General features: G+C 40.3%; 1 protein-coding gene across 1 annotated transcript in view; it reads left to right on the top strand.

The window, feature by feature from the left end:
• Positions 1 to 26,016, top strand: part of pde6a (phosphodiesterase 6A, cGMP-specific, rod, alpha) — a 50,294-nt gene that overhangs the window by 9,570 nt on the left and 14,708 nt on the right. Inside the window, exons 3-15 of the mRNA XM_033633633.2 lie at positions 117 to 269; positions 2,381 to 2,470; positions 3,533 to 3,673; positions 8,294 to 8,368; positions 10,477 to 10,541; positions 11,254 to 11,320; positions 15,062 to 15,109; positions 18,527 to 18,676; positions 20,475 to 20,618; positions 22,223 to 22,288; positions 22,606 to 22,752; positions 24,566 to 24,673; positions 25,559 to 25,668. Coding sequence (XP_033489524.2) covers positions 117 to 269; positions 2,381 to 2,470; positions 3,533 to 3,673; positions 8,294 to 8,368; positions 10,477 to 10,541; positions 11,254 to 11,320; positions 15,062 to 15,109; positions 18,527 to 18,676; positions 20,475 to 20,618; positions 22,223 to 22,288; positions 22,606 to 22,752; positions 24,566 to 24,673; positions 25,559 to 25,668 — 1,364 coding nt within the window. The remainder of the gene's footprint in view (positions 1 to 116; positions 270 to 2,380; positions 2,471 to 3,532; positions 3,674 to 8,293; positions 8,369 to 10,476; positions 10,542 to 11,253; positions 11,321 to 15,061; positions 15,110 to 18,526; positions 18,677 to 20,474; positions 20,619 to 22,222; positions 22,289 to 22,605; positions 22,753 to 24,565; positions 24,674 to 25,558; positions 25,669 to 26,016) is intronic.

The raw sequence follows: 26,016 nt of genomic DNA, 5'->3' as shown, positions 1-26,016 counted from the left end.
AGCGTTTATGGATGGAAGTGGTGTGTTCATCAGAGCTGAGTCTGGGAGTTATGAAGGATGCAGGGGCAAAGAGCAGACAATTAAATACAATCACTCTCCCTCCTTTCTCTCTATAGAGCCCTCATTACAGTGAATTTGTGGACGAGCTGACCGAGTACAAGACCAGGAACATCCTCGCCATCCCCATCATGAACGGTAAAGACATGGTGGCGGTCATGATGGCCATCAATAAGTTGGACGGGCCTTGCTTCACTACGAAGGATGAAGAGGTACCCCTAACTTTTTTTTGCATGTACTCTAATAATTTAGTCTGATTCATTAAATGTGGAAATTCTTAACATGCCCGTCCCTTATATGGAGCAGATTCAATGAATTCTAACTGTTTAGTCAGAAATGGGTGTGAACTATACTGATAGATTCATTTTAAGGAATTATAAGACTAAAGCACTTTACAAATGGCCTCATGGGGTTCTGTTTGCACTAAAACATGTGTATCAAAGACCCCATGGCCTAACTTTCCACTAAATTTTATTCCAAACAGCATCAAGTCCATGTTTTATATCTAACTGAAACAACTGATGTGAATGTATTTGCATAAACCCATCAGCCATGTGTTGGGTCCGTGCCACAGCCCTCCTGCTGCTCTGGCCTGCAGCAGCAGCTGTTGTACAAGTCACCTAAATTCAGCTGATGTATTGCTACACAGATCGAAAGCCTCCCAAATCATAACTAACAATTCTAATCCTTTAACTTTCTGAAAGCTGCACAGAGAGTGTTTTTTCTGCCAATAGAGGCCTGTCGGAGAACATTTGGAGACAGAGAGAGTTCCTGTAGGGGGGAAAGGGTTAGACCACCATGATCAGAGTCACAAGGAAAGGCTAAACTGAAATAACACTGCCTGTTTCTCACTGCCAAAACAATAAAAACATGATGTGAAGTTTAATCACAAAGGCAGTCAGATGTTTAAGTTGTGAATTATTTCCTTAATTAAAGTGTGGCCACTGCCAAGCAATACTGGAGCTGCCCGAAGGTGTGTAACAGCAGCTGAAACACCTGTGTGGCATAAGAGAGAATAAGGGATGCATGATATTGGAATTTTTGTCGATATCTGATATGCCGATTTGTAAAAACCTTTTTGACTGACAACCAAAACCGATATCTATATATCCACTTTTTTCCCACCTAACTTTATTGATCATCAAGTCTCTTCTGTAGTGGAATTAACATCATATTATACATGCATACTCTTATTGTGACGGCATGTTGGCCGATTCTTATAGTACATTCAGAAGCCAATATCAGCTGATACCGATGACGTGCCGATATTATCATGCATCCCTTAAGATAATTTTACCTTTTGGGTTAATACCACCTGTCAAACATAGCGTTTTGAACCATATATCTCTCGGCAATGTTACGCCCCACCCTTTGGCAGCCCTGTGGAATGAACAAAACTTCAACACTGACCCAAAATAACCACAAAAGACATCTTAAAACAATCAGATCCATGGGATTCATAAACAAATAAACAAGCAAACAAGACAAAAATAATCCCAGGCTGAGACGCAGCAGGACCAGCAGTCCCTACACCAGAGGCCTCTCTCCTCTGCCCTGGCACAGGAGCTCTTAAGCTCCTCCTCCTCCATGCCTGGTGCAATGCATCTCGTTAAGTAATGCTGCACACCTGGGCAGATCTACAGTGGAGGGAACATGGACAGCAGCACAGAACACACACCCTGTAACAGCAATTTTTGACTAAATAATGAAGTATCTGCTGAGTCACCTGCTCTGACTGATGGCACAAAGATAAAAGTGTATCACATAAAACTGAATTTTATAATGGTTATTGCTGGGCCTCTGTATGTGTCCAGTATGTGCAATAAAACATACATTTAAAGTCATTCACACAAAAGTGTAGTGTGCATCAAGGAACCAGTTATGTCTTGAAGAGGTAATCACATCAACTGCTCAGTAGGGTTGCAGTGATATACCGGTTTCAAGGTACACTATGTTAATAAAGTTGACACTTATCATATCTTGTACATTTGCTAATTTGCCATATAAAAAAAGAAGCAACCGGGCTTAAATCTGCCCTTTATTTTGGTTATTTTTAAAAGGAGATATTTTTTACACATACTTTCATTAACAAAATGGTTTCAAGTTTCAATTATAGTAATAAAACATTTGTTCAACCAACAATAAACCTCCTGTTTTCATTCCTTTAAGAGTCATTCTGACTGATAATAAGATAAATTCTGTATGATACCATGAAACTGATTTTTTCTGAGACGATTATTGTTGTGTGAAAATCTCAAATCATTGCAACCGTACTTCTCAGTGTTCTGCAAAGCAGCTCAAAGTGTGTGTTGTTTTCTTCCAGACCCTGAACAAGTATCTCAACTTTGCCAACCTTGTCCTGAGAGTCTTCCACCTGAGCTACCTGCACAACTGTGAGACCAGGAGGGGACAGGTGAGGCTACTGAGCACGAAGCACTTCATATACTCTTTACCTTGGCATCGGAAGTAGCCTTGTTGTTTTTAATGAGTATAGTCTCAGGGTGTGTTCACATGCATTAAGGGTTTCACAGAATCATCAACTATCAAAATCACTAGTTGACACTGTGCATCGTTGATGACTGATCGTTCATCTGAGGTTTTAGCACAGGTAATAAAGCAGTGGCAACACATCTACAGCAGACATGCAGCTGGGGGAAGAGTGGGTAGAGAAGACACTGGAGACGTCTTGAAGAGCTGCATCATTTATTAGCGCACAAACTGTAAACTCTACTGCACATTCACTTGATACAGTCACTGCTAAATTTAAACTCTCCTCTGCTTCTCTTCTGTCTTCTGCTTTCTCCACATTCGCCGTTACTCTTTCCGTTTTTTACATACACTAATTACTGGTGCTGCTATTCTCCAAATGACCCACGCTACTCTTATATTTCTTTGAACAGTTATGTTCTACCTTATGCCATGCTGAATAAACAGTATTCAAGATATTTAGAGAAGGAAAGATTCACCTTATTCCGACAAGAATGCAGTCGCGTTGTTACTGCAGTCAAACAAATCTCCAGCTTTGACCATAGACTGTATAAATATGGATGCTTCCGTGACATCACACATTAGTTTGTGGGTTCCCATTTTGAATCCTTGAGTTTGGCGTTTTTGCTGTCGCCATCTTGGATTTTTGGAGCCAGAAGTGACTATATTTGGAAGAGAGTTTTGAGCTGTGGAGGAGCAATGGCTACTAAAATGGAGCAGAATGCCAGAGCAGCTTTCTCACACAAGGCATTTGATCTGGTCCGCTTGTAAATGCTGCCGTGAGAACATGAACCAACTCTAGGTAATTATACAACTTTGGAACAAAATTAGTCCCTAATTCGGATCAAAGCAAGACAACTCTAGGTCTGAAAGCAACATAAGAAATGACCGTTAGATAAAAGGAGGATTTCGAAGTCAAACCTGGGGGTCTGTGGTGCGCATGAACTCTGAAACTGTTGTTTGTACTGTATTCTGCTCTTTTGTCCAGGTGCTGCTGTGGTCGGCCAGCAAGGTGTTTGAAGAGATGACAGACATAGAGAGGCAGTTTCACAAGGCCTTGTACACAGTCAGAGCTTTCCTCAACTGTGACCGTTACTCTGTGGGCCTGCTGGACATGACCAAGACTAAGGTGGGTTACCATGGATACACACTCCGAGTCAAGGATAAGCTGGAAAACACACAAGACAATTAATAAAGAGGTCAGCAAGCAGCACTGTAGCCCACTGTTTGTAGATCCATCTGTGCTGCACTGCTTTAAACTGTCCAGTTGCCTTAAAGGTACACTCACTTCCAGGTTTAGGGAACATCTATCATTCCATCCATTATCTGTAACTACTTATCTTATTCAGGGCAGGTTTAGGGAACAGCTCAGCTAAATTAAGTTTTAAGTTTAAAGGCACTGTATGTAAGAATGTGGCCAAAACGGTTACTGCACTCAAATTCAAAATACTGCCGTGAGTCGTGTCTGCCCCCCCTCCCCTAAAGATTCGAGGTTGCTGCTCTGTGCTGATTTGTTGCGCTGTGCTCCGGCGTCCGGCAAAAATAGAACTCCTGCATATCTGTTGCGGAGGGCTCCGGAGTGCTGCAGCTGAGACGGAGCCAGGACGCAGCACAGCGGCAGCCGGTGGAAACACACACATTGACTAGAATTGAATCCTATCGGCTCCGCTGCCGTGCCAGAGCGCAGACGCAACCAGCACGCATCTGGTGGAAATTGGGGGTGATTTGTTTGCCTACGGGCGGCTGCCGTGGCAGGGCCGCGTTGCCGCGTCCTTGATCTTCAGTTTTCCAGCGGACCGTTTGAGCAAGTCCAGCTTCTCTGCTGCTAACGCTGCTGCCGGGATACAGCGGAGGAGGAGCCGGCTGCTAATGCTATGTACCGGGACACTGATAATGCTGCTTGCCGTGTTGCTAGCGTTTGTTTCTCAAAAAAAAATCAGTCGGGTCGATGACCCACCTGCACATGGGCTACAGTGTATGATCGAAAATGAATAACAGTTGAAAGTATTCGAAATGTCCATCCCTGCCTAGCTAGGATGCCAGTTAGCCAACTTTGGCTAAAGTTTACCTGTTGACGAGAAGAGTAGCCACTTTGACATCCGATCTCAAATTCTTCTCCGCTTTCAACCGTCTCCACCGTTCAAAGCATCTCCTATATAGACCCTCACTTTGCCTCGAGTTTTGTCTTGACGTTTTTGGGAATCATAACGAGGTCGTTTGGGTTTAGTCGCAGCGTCAGCCATTGTAGCTCAGTCGTAACTGTAACTGCTGCTGAGACTCTACTGACTGCGTGACTGGTAGACGGCAGTGGGTGGCGCAACAGGCCAAAACACAAATTCAAAACATAAACATGATTTGCAGACCATCATTTTTTTTTTTAAATGCGAATATTCTGGCTGTACTATTGTTGTCGGTGAGATCAGTATGTTATATGAACATTATTCCTTATTCTCTGTGACATATTATGATGATTTTACGACTATTTGCTTTATATTTCTTACATATAGCTCCTGTAAGTGTTCAAGTTACTTAAACTTTAATGTGCAAGAAGATTCAGGAGCAGTGATCTGTTTTTATGCCTTTAGGAATGGGCGACAGCTGCGGCCGAAGGAATTATTATTTTTGGGTGTCCCTCTGTCCATACGTACATATATCTGTCTGTACCATTCTCATAAAAGCGATGTCTCAAGAACGCCTTAAGGGAATTAAACTGATTAGATTTTGTGGGTCATAGGTCAAAGGTCAAGGTTATTGTGGCCTCATCTGTCTCATTCTCGTGAATGTTATATCTCAAGAATGTATAGAGGGAATTTTGATCAAATTTAGCACAAATGTGCCCCTGGACTTAAGATAAATTGATTAGATTTTGGTGGTCAAGGGTCAGAAGTCAAGGTCACTGTGACCTTGTATCTGTTTAATTTGAGGAATGTGATATCTCAAGAACACCTTGAGTAGGGATGGGTATCGTTAGGATTTTTATGAATCCGATTCTGGTTCTGCTTATCGATTCCATTTCCTAACGATTCCTTATTTCGATTCCAAAGTAGTGATAAATAAAAGGTCAAGTGTTTATTTAACAAAAGTAACTTTATTCCCTTACCTTTTAAGAAAATGTTTAACAAAAATAAAATCCTGTCTGAACAGCATTAGTGCTAAAATACTATACTGCATTGCAATCACTGTAAAACAGCAAATGAACATCAAGAAATAAAGTAATTGTTTTGATGTTAGGAGATCAATAATACAGTGTAGAAAAATGTAGCAAAAATACACAATAGTAAGAGTTGAAAATATTTTAAATGAATAGAGAATGCCTATTTTGTGTTTATTCTATTTATAGATTCGTTTTGATTTTATTCTGAACAAGGTCATTCATTTTGTAGTTGATATATGTCATTGACGTTTGCAGAGAAACACACATGCACGATACAAAATAGGGTATTTTTGCCACAGGATTTAGGATGGAAATAGGCGACGTTACATCTAACTTACCTGAATGATGAAGACTCGATGACTGAGAAGGGATGCAGTCCTTTAACCACAAACTTTGTTACCGCTCGGTGACACTCCTCAGTTTTATCTTTTGTCAGCCTCTTTTTCGCCAACGTGAACGGTGTCTCTGTTGGGGCTGCTGGCGAGGTACCAACGTTGCTTGTTGACGGCCGCAATACAGTGTTTCCCACAGTCCATCTTGCATAGTTAGCCCAGTTAGCCATAGCTTCTTCTTCTGCAGTTTCTCCGGTGTTTTATTTTTTATTTTTTTTTCAGTTTCTCTGGTGTGTTGAAGTTCAGTGTGAATGCGTGATGTAGTCACATAACAGACAGGTCCTGGCAGATGCGTATCTGAATAAGCAGCCACTGTAAGAAAGGTTACTAGTGCGTCTAGGAACCGATAAGCAGAACCGAAAGTCAACAATTTTTATGGGTACCTGGTACCCGCCGTTTTTGATTCGGTTCCTACTTGGAACCGAATTTCGGTACCCAACCCTAACCTTGAGAGGTTTTATTTTTTCAAATTTGGCACTCCTGAACTCCAGGATCAACTGATTAGAAGTTGGGGGTCAAAGGTCAACGTCACCGTGACCTTGCATCTGTTTGAGTCTTGTAAATGCAATATCTCAAGAAAACCTTGTGGGAATTTCTTCAAATTTAGCACAATCGTTCACTTGGACTCAACAATAAACTCATTAGATATGGTGGTCAGTGTTGAAGGTCACTGTATCCGTCTCATTCTTGTGAACGCAATATCTTAAGAATGCATTGAGAGTTTGTTTGTTTTTTTTTTTTGTTTTTTTTTTTCCCCCCCTCAAATTTGGCACAAATGTTCTCCTGGACTGATTGGAGGATGAGCTGATTAGATTTTGGTGGTCAAAGGTCAAGGTTACTGTGACCTTGCACCCTTCTCATTCTTGTTAATGTGATATCTCAAAAACTCCTTGAGAGAATTTTTTCAAATTTAGCACAGATGTCCACTGAGACTGAACAATGTACTTATTAGAATTTGGTGGTCAAAGGTCACTGTGACCTCACAATTAAGCTTACTCAAGACTTCATATGCTAATTATGATAAGAATTCACACCAGTGTCTAATAAGATAAAATGATCAAGTGCTGATATTTTATATCCAAAAGGTCAAATTCAGCTTACTTGTAACATCATAATGTACTGTACAAAACCCTTTTTTGGCCATTACTCAGCGTCACATCTCAGGAACAGAAGGGGAGACGTTTGATCTGATACCGAATTGGTGACACTAATCTTGGGTGTCCACCTTGAAACTGAGCTGATTGTAGAGATCTTCTGAGCTGTAGATGAAGATGTGTGTGGAGCATCCGTGTTTTCATAGACGTGGATGTAAAATGTAGTTGCAACTTGACTGGTGCACAGAAGCAAACCGGGTTGGCGGTTATTCTAGTTGAAGTTTGACTGCAGCAAACATTTTCACAGAATCCTAAAAGTTTATATTTAGCATGAGACACAAACAACCATGACATCCTGGGAAAACAGGAACCAGTGTATATAACGATCAACTTTTACAGATTTTAAACTGAATACATCCATTGCTTGTTAATTGTGCACTGCTGTGTTTGTACCATTCTCATCCCGACTGAGTCTTGATGAGATCTGTTTCTGTTTCCTCTTTTGGGAGGAGATATTTTCAGACACTCCTTTGGGGTTTCTTTGCCTAATCTGCATTATTTTCCCATCTTGATCTGCTTTTCTTTTCCTTCAAACCTTTGTGTCAGTGAAAGAAGTAACACTTACAGCCATCTTCTGATCAGTGTGGTACGATCCCCATATATTTGTGATAACTAAACCGTTGTCATAAATACTACTTATTGGCTGTGGCTGTCACCTAATTACAAGCAGCTGCCAGTTGATTCCGAACACCTGCTATCTGAGAACAAACACATGTTGTCTGCCTACACAGATGGCTGTCTGCTAACAACACTGGATTTCATGAATAAAGCACTTAAAAATAAACAAAACTAGTAGCTTAGGTTTGAGTCCGTGTTTTGGAAACTGTGCACTTTGCAATGACAGAACAAAAAATATTACACACCCCTAAGAGGCTGCTGGGATTAGCATTTTTAGGCAGAATGGTGATGTTGGATGTGTCTCAAATTTACAGTAAGTGCATCTAAATAATGAAAGAACAGAATCAACTGAATCAGCTGTAAGTTGCCCTTTACTAAATCTGCTCTCCTTGTGTGTGTGTGTGTGTGTGTGTGTGTGTGTGTGTGTGTAGGAGTTCTTCGACCTGTGGCCAGTTCTTATGGGAGAAGTTCCACCATATGATGGACCCAAAACTCCTGATGGCAGGGTGAGGAAATATTAACCACTGCTTCTACAGTTACTGCTACTGTTACTGCTTCTGCTCATTTACTCTAGTGCCATCATCGGGTCAAATGTTCCCTTAAGTGTCACTTATTCATGAGAAGGTTTCTCTGAAACTTGAGCAATAATTGTAGCTTTCCTTTGTTGAGTTTAGTTTAGTTTATTTGCACATACATGTATAGAAAATACAGGAAAAACAAATTAAAAGTTAAAACATTGGGCAGGAGAGGTTAGAAGCCTCCCTTAAAAAAATAACAATCATACATAAAAAGAAAAGGATAAAAACAAAGATTGCATAATTGAATAAGAGTTCCAGACCAAGAAGTATTGCAGAATTATTGCAGATAAACAATTAACAACAACAACAAATTACAAATAAATCAATGAAGTGTTAAGACTCTTTGCAAATTAGAATCCTTTTCAGATGTTTTTTGAATAACAATAATGTAGATGATGATTGTAGCGATGGAAGGAGGTTGTTCTAGATAAACGGTCCTCTGAATTACAATGAATATTAATTAAGAGAAGTCCGACAATATGGAAGATGAAGGTCCGTAGAGTGTCTTGTGGAATATGAGTGAATGTCTGAGGAACACTAAAAAAAGTTTAGGAAAACGTTCGGCAAGTCAGGAGTCACAGGTACATATTTACACATGAGTACACAAGTCTGGTACATGTTCACATTAAAAATTGATAAAAGTTAATATTTTCTAAAAAGAGAAGCAGACAATTCACATTTTTAGCAAAGCTAGTAACTCTCAAAAATTTATTTTGAATTAGAAAATTCTTATTGAGATAAGTGGGACATGTGGCAGCCCAAGCAATATGTATTACAATACACAACATGAACGAACTCTACTTAAGATACCAATTGACTGCATAGTCTTTTTACAGACAGGTTCAATAAGGTATTTCCAAGTTAGTTTTTCGTCTACTGTGCTTTATCTTTGTTATATTTTTTTTTATTTTTGTTACTAAATATCATGAAGTTCGATTTTTCTATATTGAGAGAGAGTTTTTCCATCCAAAACATTTAGAAATAGAATGATAGCTCTTCATTTGCTTCTTGAATGAGTGTTCTAAAATTTTGATGTGAAGATACCAGACATGTATCATCAGCAAATAAAAAGGCAGTACATTTTTGAAGACCCTAGGTAGGTCATTTATTTAAATCAAGAACAAAAGAGGTCCAAGAATAGAGCCCTGAGGTACTCCACAAAGTAGCTTAGCTCAATTTGAATCATAACTATTAACAAAGACATACTGTTCTCTGTCCCTTAAATAATCAAGCAGCCATTTTAAAGCAACACCATGAAAGCCATATTTCTGATGTTGTGATCAACAATGTCAAAAGCCTTTGACAAGTCTTAAGAATATGCCAAGAGTTATTTCTATTGTCTAAGGCAAAACTTAAAATTAACAAGCTGCAAAAGAACTTTTGGAAGAACTTTGGATGCGTGCTAAGTCCTGACCTCACCTGCTGTTTTTGGCGGAGGGATAAATGTCTATAAATGTACTAGTCTCGCTCACCAGACCTTTCTCAAGAAAAGAAAGGTCTGGCTGGGCTGACTCTCACTTTGAGATTGGAGAAAAAAACGCCCTAGCTGCTTGTACTTCTTTCAACCAATCACAATTGTTCTGGGCGGTGCCACAGCAACGGTGCGCTTGCAAAAATATTGCTGGGGGGAAACAGGTTTTGGTGTAACACGCCCACAAAAATATCATCTACAGGACGCGAACCATGGCAGAAAAATGGCTACATCCCCGCAAGATCAAACACCGCAAAAGTTAGTAAAGGACGTGTTGAAAACGGTTGAAAACTGCTACACAACCGGAGGTGGTAGAGCGGGACTTCAGCGGGTGGCTCGTTCCGCCCAATGAGAGGCTGATCTCTGCAGCAAACTTCCGCCCACTCAGAGGCCAGGGTCTCAGCAGATCAGTAGACTTCCACATATTGTTCTGATACGTGATAATTGAGAGGGATTACTTCTGTATGAGTCTAAACATTGCTTTTAAGGAACATCCTGCATAGTATACCTTTAAATATCTGGTCCACACAGTGTCTCTGATTTTTCTGTTGTGTGTCTCCTCAAGGAAATCGTCTTCTACAAACTGATTGACTACATCCTGCACGGCAAAGAGGACATCAAAGTCATACCGTGAGTCACCACAGAGATCTAGTTTGAAGATACCCTGTGGAGTTTTTGACCGATAGCCAAAAAGCAGTGGAGCAGTGGGTCCCTGTTTGTTTGTTCTTGTGCATGTCGACGCTCATGCACACACACACACAAGCAGGAACGCATCACACATTCCTGCTAAATGTGTTACACTATTACACTGATGTACAGGAGGCCAAGAAACAAAGCAACACACTAACAAAGGAAGGGAAGAAGAAGACTGTGAGCAAATAAACATGGAAACAATGCAGGTTTCAGAGTGTAGATAAAAATGCAAATGTTGTATGAGGAAGGAAATGCATTCAACCTGTTTGTAAAACCTCAGAGATACAAACACACTGGGGCATATTTAAGGTTTAAACATAAATAAATTCGAGCCATGCTTAACATTGCTTAGTCTTGTTTTTTTTTTTTTATCATTTCTATGTTTCCTATTATCCAACACTGCTGCTCTTGTAAACACTCATAACTACTATCCAAACATTTCACTGCAGGATAATCTCACCTGTGTAAATTGAAAGCCGTGCATACATTATTTGAATTTGAATGATTTTACATAGCATTTATTTCACCCTGTGGCAGAGTCAACAGGAAAGTAATTTACATGATTTTTTTTTTTTTTTTTGTGGTTGTTGACAAAAGTGATTTTAATAACAATAGAAATTTCTGTTTGTCATGTTGTGTGCATCCTCAGGACTCCTCCGGCAGATCACTGGGCTCTAATCAGCGGTTTACCAACCTATGTTGCTGAGACTGGACTGGTGAGTGTGTGTTTTTCTTTAGAGCTCCTGTCCTTCAAGTTTGCTCTGAGATTTTGAACAGATCTCACAGAATGTGGTGAAATATGCGCAAACTCTCAGATCCAGTTTGTGTCACAAGAACATTCTCGCACCATGACAGAATTATCTGGCAGCATTGTGAGTTTCACGCTATATTTTTACATGTTTCTCACGTAATCACATAACATTAATTAACTTTTGAAGAGCACAAAATAAACACAAAAAATATTCCATTTTAAAACTCACTGTCACATGTTGACAGTGCAGCGTATTTCCAGTATTCCCACGATCATGGTTAGTCGTTACAATAATCCTCTTCACCCATTCATTTTCCATAACCTCTTATCCTGTTAGGGGTTGCGGGGAGCCGACACTGGGCTAGAGGCAGGATTCACCCTGAGCAGGTCACCAGACTATCACAGGGCTGACACATAGAGACAGACAACTCTCACAATCACACCTACGGACAATTTAGAGTCACCAATTAACCTGCATGTCTTTACACTGCATAAATAGTAGTATCATAATTCCTAGCAATGCAGCAAATACAGACTGTTTACATCAGATCATTTTGACAAAAGCTTCAACTTTATTCAAATATTATTTTGATGTAATTTGTCAGATTCTAGAGTCCAGCGCATATTAATGGCGATTGTACGGTGTGTTTAAGGAACATGAGATTATTTTAAGAAGATCCATTTAGTTGTATTCAAAGCCTTGTGATAGCTCATCTTTACCCAATCACCCGCTGTGAGATGGTTTACAGGCAAAAGTCTATAAAATCCAGCTTTATCTATAATGACGAAAACTCTGTCTGTGGGTGTGTCTGTGTGTCTGTTCCGCGTTTTTCTCCTCACTGACTTGGTCAGTCCATGTGAAATTTGGCACAGTGGTAGAGGGTCATGGGAGGATGCCAATGAAGCAATATTACATCAATTGGCCAAAGGGGGGCGCTATAGCAACCCATTGAAATTGCAAACTTTGAATGGGCATATCTCATGCCCCGTATGTCGTAGAGACATGAAACTTTGCACAGAGATGCCTCTCCTCATGAGGAAAACCCATAACTTCCGGTTATATAGATTTTCCGCCATTTTGAATTTTTTGAAAAACACTTCAAATGGATCTCTTCCTAGGAAGTTTGAGCGATCTGCATGAAACTGGGTGAACATAATCTAGGGACCAATATCTAAAGTTCCCTCTTGGCAAAAGTTGTAAAACTTACTAAAACTGAGCTTCTATAAGGCAATGAATATTGCGGAGGGCGTGGCTCATCACATAAAGGTGTATAACATCTCAAGGGTTTCACCCATCACCACGCAACTTTGTAGGCATATGACCACACATAATCTGAGGGGACCCCTCCATTATTGACCCAATCAAACAAAATGGGAGCGCTAGAGAGCTCATTTCTTATCTAGGCCTAACCGCCATATGGATTTTTACTAAACTTGGTAGATATGTAGAACAGGACGCCTCAAGGTGACTGGAGAAATTTAACTCTAATTGGCAACTGGGTGGCGCTATAACAACAGAAAAATGCTTAAAATGGCTAAAATGCGACCGATCGCTGTGGCTCCCCCTGTGGACCAATGTTTGTTGTTTTTCTAATTTTTGATATGACTAAGTCATGGTATGGTATGCTGTACATAATCACAGAAACTGTCAGTGTGTCATTCTGTCAGTCAGTCATTCTGTCTGTCCCACGTTTTTCTACTCACTGACGTGGTCAATCTATGTGAAACTGCACATAGGCATTGAGGATTGGCATAGGTAGAAGGTGACAAAGCTACCAATGGATATGGACTAGTTTGACTGATTGAAAATGTTTTGAAAACCGGTATCTGTGGCTGGATTAACCCAAAACTTTCAGCTCAGAATGAAATTCCTCCTCCTCATTTCTCACTGTAACTTTTCGAGAACAGCTTTCTTTTCCTCTGTGCAGGAGTCCATGTAAAGCCAGTGTCCTTTAAAATATCTTTATTTCAAAACTATCTCCATTGGAGGCTGCGGGTGGTCAGACGAGCAGAACGCCATTAGGCCTTATTACACAGTTGTCAGTGTGCACACCGTTGTGGAAATGAAAAGTGTTCAGCCACACGCCGCTGTGATGTATAATTGTAATTTCTGCAGCCGTTGTAATTAATCACAGTGTGCTTTTCCGAAACCGCTGAGCCTGCCGTTGCTCGTCTGTCTATCCCTCCTTCTGCCCCATCCCGTCTGTCCTCCTCCTGTTCTGTCCTTTCATTGTCTTTGCTGCTCGTCATTTTTCAACACTACCCCCCCCCCCCCTTTCATCTTCCCCCTTTTTTCCTTCTACATCATGTAAAAGGTGAAAACTTCATTTTCCCCACAGTCACCTTTTCATAAATTTAGGGGAAAAGACATGTCAGATCGACGCTAATGGTTTTGGATGTGGCACGAGGGTTTTGAATGGATTGGCTGTGGAGTAATAAAACTCCGTCAGCTCCTGGACATAACATATGAACATGTGGTCCTTCAACTCAGAAAGGGTGAAGGTGGAGTTTTTCATTTGAGGACATTAGAGCAAAGTTGGCCTCGTCTTTAAGACACTTTCTTGCTCTAAAGGCCCCGGTGCAGTCAGTATTTTTTCCTGTTAAGGGTTGCGGGGGGCTGGAGCCTATCCCAGCTGACATTGGGCGAGAGGCAGGGTTCACCCTGGACAGGTCACCAGACTATCACAGGGCTGACACATAGAGACAGACAACCATTCACACTCACATTCACACCTACGGACAATTTAGAGTCACCAATTAACCTGCGTGTCTTTGGACTGTGGGAGGAAGCTGGAGCACCTGGAGGAAACCCACACTGACACGGAGAGAACATGCAAACTGCACAAAGAAGGGCTCCCCCACCCCGGGTTCGAGCCAGGAACCCTCTTGCTGTGTGTGACAATGTTTACCACTGCATCACAGAGCTGCCATTTTTCATATACGTTTTTAAGTACGTCATCTGATAAAAATCATTACACACAGAAGCCTTGCACACTAAGTCCGATGCGTTTGTTCTACTCATGGTGAAAATTCATGGTACAAGACAATATGGGAAGAAACATTCCTCCTATGTTACGTCCCCAGCTGTCACCACTCTCTCTGCCTGTCTTGCATTTGGCACTGTCACTAAGTCATAGGATGATACTGTGCAGCTATTAAATGCACTGTTCTGTAAGCAGCATCATTGCTGTTGGTGCGTATCTGGATAAGCTAACGTTATCTTTTCTTTGTTGTGGAAGATTTCAAGAAGGACATTGTTTCCATATATACATAAACGCTGGCTCACCGTCCACTTCTGCTCTGTTCCTCTCACTTGTTGTAGATGTACGTGTCCTGCAGGTTACACCACATTTCCTTCACTGCTTCTTGATTAAATGTTTCTAAAGGATTTTGACAGATGCGAAAAACACAGAAAATTGAACCTGTTCTGAAAACTTAAATGACAGACAAAGGTTTCGGAGTTGGTGTGTAAACATGATTGACACAACACGAGGTCGTAATCATTGTGCGACAAAGAATACAGACTTGTTGTGCAAAAGCCTTCACTCCTGCCAAACCTGACCACCTCTTATTTTTGTAATGCCGTTACAGATTGGGAATATATTTTAATTATAAATTCATAGTACAAGCATTCATATTTTCCTCATCACCATAACCAAAGTCAACCCCCCGCCACTCTAATCTTCTTATTTCCCTTTTCCCACAGATCTGTAACATCATGAACGCAGCTGAGGATGAGTTTTTCGACTTCCAGGTAAAATGGCTTCAACTTGTTGCTTTTTTCTTTTTTCCCCAGGAATCACTGGTTTAGACACAAAAACAAGAGTTTAAGAAGAGAACATGATCAAAACACAAATCATAATCAGTTAGATAACAGTTGTACAATATTAAGGTACTTAGAAAAGCACCAGCAGGAGATCATTGTTTGCTGTGCATAGTTCAAACAACTTATCGAGTATTCAGACATATTTGCTTATGTTTTTACACATGAAAATATTTTGGATCAATATGTTTTGTGTTTTTATTTTGTAAATCTGTTAAATAACATACCCGATTTTTGTACAAAACAAAACAAAATTTAAATGACACAATGTCAATGCTTTTATTAGTTATTATGTTTTATTGACTCACAAAACCTTTTAGCTTTGGTAGCACAGATTTATGAGGATATGAAGCATTTGAGGGTAATTCAAGAAATGACATCAGAACAAGCAAGAATACCAATGCAGGCACTGATAGACTAGTACGTGCAGACGTCAAAGGGTTAAAACAATACATGTCCTTAGGGGCGTCGGTAGCGTAGTGGATAGTGCTGGCGCCCCATGTACAGAGGTGATGTCTTGCTGCAGCGGTCGCAAGATCAAGTACGGCTTGCAACCATTTGCTGCATGTCACCCCCTGCTCTCTCTCACCCCGTTTCACTCTGTCCTGTACATTAAAGGCAAAAGCCTGGGAAAAAAAAAACAAAACAATACGTGTCCTTAAAACCAAGTTTAAGCTTGAGTTTTCTGACACAGTTGTCAGTATCTCTCCAATCTATAACCATAATGGAATTTATTCTGGAGCATTGGTACATAACTGTGGTTCCAGCCTTGGCTTGGATCTCTGTTACAAGTCATACCTGTCTCTCTCCCCCATTTCCTGTCTGTCTCTACTCTGTTAAATAAAGGCGAAATTGCAAAAACAAGAAAATTAAAAAAAAAAATTGAATTAAAATGCAAATAAATGAAAATGTACTTATCATCAACTGTAAAACATTTACATTAATTAATCTGGCACTTTTCCTCCAAAGCTCAATACAAATATGATCGTCCTCAACCAGTGTGACATTAATTTGATTCACATTATTTCTTCTTATACATGTATTTATCCAGGAAAGGATCCATTCAGTACGGCCCAGCTTCGTATTTTAACGTACATTAACAGCAGTCATTGCTGTGAGAGAGGAGAGTAATATCGCCCATCATCTGTAAATCAGATTTTTATGTAAAGTAATAGATGACATTAGCATATCGCAGTCAGATTACAGTAATTGCATTATATGTGAGCCTTCGCTCACGAGTGATGTGAATGGAATAGAAGTGAGAGTATATGTTGGAATAATGTATTAAAAAACTAATTTAGCTGTATAATGGGCTCTCATGAACCATAAGAGGCCACCAGGGAACAATCATAAGGAGCGATTCTACCATATCGTCCAAACTGAATAAATGATATGTTCCTTATTCTCTGCTCTCCTTAGTTTAAATTAGTTTCCTGGGGGCTATAAAGCGCCCATTGTATTTATCCTTATTATACTCTGTTTCTGATGGCCACTGTCCCTGCTCATACATATCTCCTGGTGCTGCACTGCTGACAATTAGAGCCTGAATGTTAGCATGGAAATGCACCTTGATCTCAGTCAGAAGTTCACAGAGATGCAGGAGTCATTTTGTGATGAGGTTTATCTCGTGAACAAGTTAACGGAGGGTTGTGGTCATGTTAGATAAAACATACAGCAGGCTGGTTTGTTACTGTGTTGCACTCTGATCTGTGGGGTTAGGGTAGAAATCAATGGTCCCAAATCCATACTACATAGTAGGGGTTTGGCCCTAGAATATTATCACAATAATTTTGCGATAACAATATTCTTGACGATATGACAAATTAGTAAAAGAAAATAATAATGATATAAGAACATAGAATTGCGACAAAGCGAAAATGTTTATTAGTCACATTTTAGTCATTTTTATCCTTCATAGTTTTAGTCGACAAAAAGTCACGACATTTTAGTCAGTTTTTAGTCATTATGTTTTCTATAATCTTTAACATGTTAGTCTGGAGGTTTAAACTCGTGTCCTCTCAGTCCGGCGGCTGGTGGCTGCTTGCTCCGCTGTCATTCAGCGGCTAACAAATGGAGCTAACTGCCAACAGCCATCGTTGCAACTAACAAACTCCACAGCAGCTCCACCATCCACAGTCAGACATACACGGCTGATTATCTACTACTGAATTACAGTTCACAACTTGCACCAACGGATGACACTGCTCTGACGTGAGTAGTTTTGCCGGCTCACGAAACATCCTGGTGCAGACTATTCACCGGAGATTACCAGCCTGTTGCTCATGTAGCATTTGAAGATAATCTTTCAAAGTCCGATAGTCCACCACATCTCGTCTCATCAACAAAAATTAAACATAAATTTTATAGTTTTTATTATCAAGATCTATATTTAGCTCGTCATTGTCTCGTTTTTGTCATGGAAACAACGACTAAATCAACACTACAATACAGCATCTCTGTATGAGTTTAATAGAAAGAGGAGCATCTGTATTTTTGATGTTATTAAGAACCATACCCTCAAGATTTATAAATACCCTGGTATACTGTGATCCTACCCATGCCTAATGACCAGTGAACACTGGTGCAGAATCGTCCCTCTTATAGAGACCTCCAGTCGCTGTGTCTCTACTATTTTTAGTGCTTTTGCTCTCTCTCTGTTTTCCCTCTTTTCTGTTGCTGTGTGCTGCTGTTTATTACCTTGTAAAGCACTTTATAGTACATTTGTATTAACGGGGTGAGATAAATCAACTTGATTTTAGGGAGGTTTAAATTCTCTGAAACATTTCTCACACCGTACTCCATTTAACTGCTATAAATAACTCAGCTTTTTGGCCGGATATCTCTGATGAAGAAACACACAACCTCTAAAGTATTTAGTTTTCTACATGATCATTTTCATGCGGTTTTGTTAAGTGACACCGTTTTCCAGTGAAGGATGAAACTATTTTTATCCATCTCGTTCTCTGTAGCATTTGACAGGTAGTGCAAGCAAATCCTGATTTTTTTTTCCCCAACACTTCCAGCCTGTGATGAAGCTGAAGTGCAGCAGTAGTTCAGCAAGAGCCCTCTTTAAAAAGTGAGACTTCAACAGCTGCTCCTGCAGTGCGTTCAGATTTTAGGAGCAGGGAGCAGGTGAATTATTGATTCTCTCTCATATTTCCTTTGAGCGTAGAAGGTCACATTACGTTTCTGTAGAGTTCCTGCTTTCTTTATCACATCCGTCAGTTAAAAATAGTGATAGGAGGATATAAAGGCTCCATATCACTGTGTTAAACATATCAGTGTAAGTATATTCTTATTTATAGTCATTGAAATAATGCATGTTGAACTGTGTGTGTACGTGCACAGAAAGAGCCCCTGGACGACTCCGGCTGGACCATTAAGAACGTCCTGTCCATGCCAATCGTCAACAAGAAAGAGGAGATTGTGGGTGTGGCCACGTTCTATAACAGGAAGGATGGGAAACCCTTTGATGAAATGGACGAAACGCTGATGGAGGTAGAGGCTGTTTGTGTGTGTGTGTGTGTGGCAGCACTGAGTCATTGGTTTATAAATACACTCAGGCCATTCAGAGTGTCTGCATTATTTATCATTGAGCCTGGAGGCTTTTTACTGAAGTTTCTCTCTCGGCCTCGCTGCTCAGGATCCAGTCTGAATACACAACACAACAGTTTGATCCTCATCTGTTCCTTAAAATCAAAGAAGTTTTAGCAACAGTTTTTATTTTGACATTTGAATGTGATTTGCGGTTAGTTAAACGCTCGACTGGGAAAGAAATTTGACCAAAATCCCCTTCAGAAAGCTTTTCCACTGCATGTTTTAACAAATAATGTGTGGTAACGTCTTCCAAACAAACTGCTGGAGACAGGAAGCAGGTGACACTGGTGGAAAGTAAACAAGTTTATTTACTCAAGTACAATTTTGAGGCACTTGTACTTTACTGGAGTAGCTGCATGTGGAGCAGTTGTGTACTGCTAGTGTTGCTTTGTGCTTCACTACATTTATTTATCACCTATAGATACTTGTTACTAGGCAGATTAAAGTGGAAACAGACAACTTTTCAACTTTTTCTTCAACTATTTCCGAGCAGTATTATTGTTGGCGCTACAACTGTATATCTTTTTGTTTTCCTTAGAGTCTAGCAGCTACCAGCAACACAGGACACACTGCACTTTGTTTTCCACCATTACTTTGATTGTTCCATTGTCCGCCATTTCTGCTACTAACTGTTGAGAGCTCACACTGATACTCTTTGGTTACAGAGGATAGTAATTGTGGGTGTAAATCACTGGTTTCATCACAATACGATATCATATCAGTTCTTTGGACAACGATACAATATTTGCCACGATATGATTTCGAAATGATGCGATTCAGGGGCCTGTGATTGATATGAGAGGATATTGTCTGTCTGTTTAACACAGTCAGTTACAGAAGAAGCTGCCACCCCTTTGTTTTTGGCCCTTGGCTGTAAAAGATAAAAACAACACATACATTTTGTTAATAACCGAAATTGCGTAAGTGCAGTAAAGTTTACTTTATACTGACTCCACTAACGCACTTTACACAGCACATGGAATACGTTTCTGCCAGAAAGACCTTTCTCAAAGAAATAGTCCATGATGAGCAGCGCTAAAATCAACCTGTGTAGTTGTCCCTCCTTTGTGACATTAGAAAGTGTCACATTTATATGGCAAGCGTACTCTTCTTCAACGTTTGCTTTACTTCCTGGATTTTTGCCACATGGAAATTCTGACCAATTCAGTCCGTTTATAACCGGGCCAAGACCACCTCTTCAAGAAGGAACCAAACAGGGCAGGTGTGAAAGCACCCTGAGTGATTTAAGTAGACAGCTTCCATCTGCACTGTTCCTGTACGACCCTCAGTCATATGCTGGCTCCATAAATTAGCACTCAGTCATCAAAACTTTAAGCACCCCTGTTATAGAGTTTACGACGCAACAGGATGTAAAGTAGTAAAACTTAATTTTACCTTAATGATGCAAAATTAAAATGTTAATAGACCTGTTTTAATAGGTCATTATCAATAAATACTTGACATTTTAAGTAGGTTTTTCTGATTGCACTGCTGTATATTTTATTAAATGTTTAAATGCAGGAAAATAGAAGGCAGTTAGCTTGAGCAGTGATACCCACCATGGCAGAACAGAAAGCAAAGAGTGGCACCAACTCCTATTTAAACATTTTTGTGACACAGTTTTCAGCAGTAATAGGCTGTTAACTGTTTCTCTGTCTTTCTCTTTCTCTCTCTCACACACACCTGCACCTGCGTCCAGTCTCTGACCCAGTTCCTGGGCTGGTCGGTGCTGAACACTGACACCTACGACAAGATGAACAAGCTGGAGAACAGGAAGGACATCTTCCAGGACATGGTGATGTACCACGTCAAGTGTCGCAAAGATGAAATCCAGAATATTCTGGTTAGTAAATGAATCTGGTTTATTATCAAATCAGCTACAGCAGAGATGAATAATGTATCACTGAAACATTTCTAAGGCTGATGTGAAGACAACAAACTTTTGGACTGGACAATCTGTGCAGATAATTTGTGTCATTTCATGCCACGGCGGACGTGGTCAAAATATTGCTGGTTCTAACCTTGCTAACAGGACATTTTCCATTATAGTGAGAAACAGAGATGTCAGAATGTGCTGTGGAAGTTACTGCTACAGGCAGCCCTATGTTGAAAGTTTTCACATGCCTCCAGGCCAGTGATAGCTGTGTTCTGAGGCATTATGTTTTCAGGTTGTGTGTACATACGTGTGTCCATATGTCCCATCTTTTTGAACACGATATCTCAAGAACGCCTTCTGGGAATTTCTTTAAATTTGGCACAAAAGTCCACTTGGACTCAGCGATGAAGCGATTCCTTTTTGGTGGTCATTGGTCAAAGGTCAAGGTCACTGTGACCCTGTCTGTCTCATTCTCGTGAACACGATATCTGAAGAATGCCTCAAGGGAATCTCCTCAAATTTGGCACAAAGGTTGACTTGGACGCGAGGATGAAGTGATTCACATATCGTATCACATCGCATCATAAGGTTAAGGTCACTGTGACCTTGCATCCATCTCATAACATTTTATATCCAAAAGGTCAAAGGTAAATTTCACTGTGATATCATACATATCTCAGGAACAGAAGGGGAGACATTTGGTCAGATACTGAATTGGTGACTCTAATCTTGGGGGTCCACCTTGAATCAGTGCTGATTGTGTAGATCATCTGTGCTGTCGGGTGGACAGTGTGTGTGAAGCGTCCATGTTTTCACAGACATGGACGTCAACTACAAGAGACTGGTACACTGAGGCATTCAACCGCAAATCGATTTTTTTTTTTTTTTAAGGGTTTTGATTAGCCAACATCATCTTCTTCATCTTTGTGTGGTTTCAGATTCTAGGTTACAACACGCCGGTTGGTGTGTCGTGCTCTTGACAGTGCCTCAGTTGTGTTTGTGTGTCTTCATTTGGACGGGAGATTTTTTTAAAACATTGTGTGTGTGCTGGATTTTTTTTCCCCTAAGAACAAAGGAGGGAAAAAAACACAGTTTTCAAAAATACATGTGTACGTGTGGACAAGGCCTAAATCTTATTTTTCCTTTTCATCAAAATTTGAGCAAAGTAGTATCTTGAATGGAATAATGTCATGTTGAAATTAAATAAAAACCATGTTCAAAGCTCCAATTAGATAAAAATATTTTTTTAGTAAATACAGCACAATGGCTACATTGGGAATGGATCCCAAACCCTCCAGATTTCATGCTTTATCCTTTGATATTTGTGCTCGACGGAGTCTAGAAACCACTCACTTTCCAAGCAGTCGCTTGATATGGATGATATCAGCAGGAGGAAGGTATCGTTTATAAGCTGAAATAAGCTGTCAGATTTTCTATGAGGTGATTCGTCAGTGGACGTAGAGAACAATAGCAGACAGAGATGACCTGGCTTGACCTTAGATCAGAAGTCAGGTGATTGATGCTAAACTGTTTCATCCAAGGTGAGCTGCTGATGTTGTGTGTTTCCCCAGAACACCAGGGAGAGATGGGGGAAGGAACCAGACGAGTGTGAGGAGGAGGACCTCCAAGAGATTCTGGTAAACAACAACAACGACAACAAACATCCAGCTTATGTTTCAGGAATTTCTATGAAAATAGCAAAAATACTTGAACTCCGAATATATCGTGCAAGATGAGGCATGATTCTGATTCCATCTTGGAAAAGTGATAACGGCAAGCTAACGTTACACTGACGCCACAGATTAAATGTGTAATGTTGGTGTTCTGTGCTTTAAGATAAATATTTATTCAACATGTGACAACACTCACACTGTGACCCTCACACAGCCCCGGTGAAATGATTGTAAAAATCTGTTGTCTGAATTGATACACATTTGTCCATCTGTGTCCACAGTCGGAGGTTCTGCCAGACTCTAAGAAAGCGGAGATCTTCGAGTTCCACTTCTATGACTATTATCACACCGAAATGGACCTGGTGAAATGTGGCATCAAGATGTACTACGAGCTGAAAGTGGTGGACAAGTTTCACATTCCCAGAGAGGTGGGTGGTTGGTTTGTTAATTAATTTGTAAGTTAGTTTGGCTGAATGATGATGATTACTAATTTTGTACAGTAAAGATTATAAAAATACACTAAAATAGAATTTAAAGCTATTATAACAATTATGATGTTAAAACAGAGTGAAGAAAAATTAATATAAGGAACTGGATAAAAATAGATTAAAAAGACAAAACAAGGACAAATAAAATTGATACGGTGGATAAAAATGTAACAATGATAATGATAACAGACAAAATAAAAATCATTTTCAGATTTTCCAGCACAAATATGAAGGAAAGCCCAGTTCAGATCAAAGATTTGCGACAAGACAAGATGAAACAGGCAACTACTTGCAATGCCCCGACCTGCCAGTCAACTAGATGAGAGGGTGTATCATCTCTAGTCAACAACTCTCTGTACTTCTGATCTGTAACGTTGACAGGAAGTGACCACCATGAGACGGTGTATCATCTCTAGTCAACAACTCTCTGTGCTTCTGATCTGTAACGTTGACAGGAAGTGACCACCATGAGACGGTGTATCATCTCTAGTCAACAACTCTCTGTGCTTCTGATCTGTAACGTTGACAGGAAGTGACCACCATGAGACGGTGTATCATCTCTAGTCAACAACTCTGTGCTTCTGATCTGTAACGTTGACAAGAAGTGACCACCATGAGATGGCGTATCATCTCTAGTCAACAACTCTCTGTACTTCTGTTCTGATTTGCAGCTTTTCAGACTTATTTTGTGGCTGAATATAATTTGTAGCTTCTTAAAATCTGAATGAGGATAGTGATAGTGAGATACTGGCTGCAGTGATGAAACAAAACCAGCATCAGATGGACTGTATTCATAATCAATACGCCACAATAATATAAATAACCAGTGCCAATTCATCGGTCAATGAGAATGTGTGTGGGCGGGGCATAAGCACATAGAGCCAGCAGCAGCAGCGACCCACCGTCTGACACCGGCACACTGTGAGGATGGAAACAAAGGGCTCGGCGGGGACGGAGCACCTGCTGCAGCAAGCCAAACACACTGCCTGTGGTCATTTTGACTTGACCAGCAGACTTCACTACAAGCTGATTGGCTGTTGAAACAGATGACTGACCTTCAAATCAGCTACTGTTGATTCGACCAGCTGAGTAACACCATCAGCTGGCTTGAGTCGAGCTCAGACCGGCCAGTTCACACTGCTGCAACTTTTCTCTGCAACGTTCTAAAACAGTTTCTCGTTGTGAATCTTTGGTCTGAACTGGGCTTTAGTGAATAAAATAATCTAAATAATGTCCATTCTTCATCAAAAGGCTGAATAGGTAAGTTTTCAGTTTACATTTAAATATTTCCCAAAGCTTCTATCATACATTTTGCAATGCATTAAGCCCTCTAAACTTGGAGCAACATCATGGTTAAAGTTGATGTCTAAAGCATCAGTCAGCTGATGTAAAATCAGGGCAGGACTGAAATATGGGTGGAATCATTAAGAATATCTTCTGTAAACTATAATCATATGTCAAATGGATGCAGAATTACACTTAGGAAACGTAAACTGATGCTCAAAGCAAATAACCGTTCCACTGACAGGAGACCAAACTTCATGGGCCCAAAGCAAAAGCCTGAATAATTAATTTAGGTTAGGTTTTAATTACAGCTTGCTCAGAACTTTTAATTCAGAAGAAAATGCAAAATAATAATAATACAAGGTTACATCATCAGGATGTGATTCAGCTAAAAGCTGATAAACAATCTGAGGACAGAAAATGTCATGTAAACACAAATTAAAGTCAGGAAACCTTCTGTGTTGTTCAGACTCTGGTGAGATTCATCTACTCGTTGAGTAAAGGCTACAGGAAGATCACGTACCACAACTGGAGGCATGGATTCAACGTGGGGCAGACCATGTTCACCCTGCTGATGGTGAGACACAAAGATCACCCGAGCCACCTCTCCCTCATCACTCCTTCACATCCTGCTCTTAATCTTTTCCTCCTCCTTGTCACCTCCACTCATCTGTCCTGTTCCTCCTCCTCTCTCTGATCCAAAGTGATAAACACTCTGTCTCCTCCTCCTTCACTCCTTCATGTGGAATGAGTTAATGAAGCGTATCTGCAGGTGAAAAGTGAGTCAGTGTTGCTTGAACTGGTCATTAATAAGAAAACCAGCGAGTGTCGTTATTGTTTATGTGAACAGCTCCTGCTGGGAAACTCAAGGCCTGTAGTGTGAAGCGGGGTTTGGAGTTAATGAGGTAACTTCAGGGTTAACTCTTGGCTTTTCAGTACTATGAAGCTGGCTCTCTTTTTACTGGGATAAATCACCGTGGTAACTGATGCTGAACAGCTAACCTGCCCTGGAGCGGGTTTACTGTTCAGAGTATCTACTGTACCTCCACTCTATGAATTAACTGTGTCCTCTCTCTCCTTCTGGCTTCTTCATGTTTATGTTTGTGTTTTAGGGCTGCAGCTAATGATTCTGTTGGTTCCTCATTAATCTGTAGATTATATTTGATTAATCGTTTGTTCTACAGAACATTAGCAAACAGTTAGAAGAGCCTGTCACATTATCCTAGAACCTAAAGTGACTTCATCAAATGTCTTGTTTTGTCTAACCAACATTTCTAAACCCAAATATATTGAATTTACTATAATGTGAGATCAATGAAAGCAACAAATTCCTGGAAATATCACATTTTTGACATTTTTGCTTGAAACTGACTTTAAAGATGAGCTGATTATCAAAATAATTACAGATTATTCTTCTATCAGTTGAATAATCGATTGCATTGCCGCTCTGTTGTGTTCTTAGACAGGTGACCTGAAGCGTTACTACACAGACCTGGAGTGTATGGCCATGGTGACTGCTGGCCTCTGCCACGATATTGACCACAGAGGAACCAACAACCTGTACCAGATGAAGTAAGAGCTGCACGGGGGGCAAAGAGGGAGAGGAGGGGGTGTTTCAGGTTTGATGCCTGCAGGGACTTCCTGCTTCTGCTGATTGAATAAAACCTAAAGTTGATTTGTTGTTTTGGAGTGTAGTTTCTGACACATGACATTTTAGAGGTCACTAATAATTTTAGAAGTAAATAGTGAGCTTGACTGTCCTTTGTGATTTTGGCCTTTATAATTAACATTAATGTGGCTTGACTTAACACCTGTATATTTCTTTTTACAGCTTTTTGTTAATATTACTTATTTGTAGTTGTTGCTGCAAAACTGTATTCATTAATGTGGCGGCAGCCCAGCTTTTGGACCAACTCCTGA

Source organism: Epinephelus lanceolatus, chromosome 7, assembly GCF_041903045.1.
Source record: "Epinephelus lanceolatus isolate andai-2023 chromosome 7, ASM4190304v1, whole genome shotgun sequence".
NCBI lineage: Eukaryota > Metazoa > Chordata > Actinopteri > Perciformes > Serranidae > Epinephelus > Epinephelus lanceolatus.
Note: the sequence above shows the minus strand (reverse complement) of the source record. Positions and strands in the feature narration are given on the sequence as shown.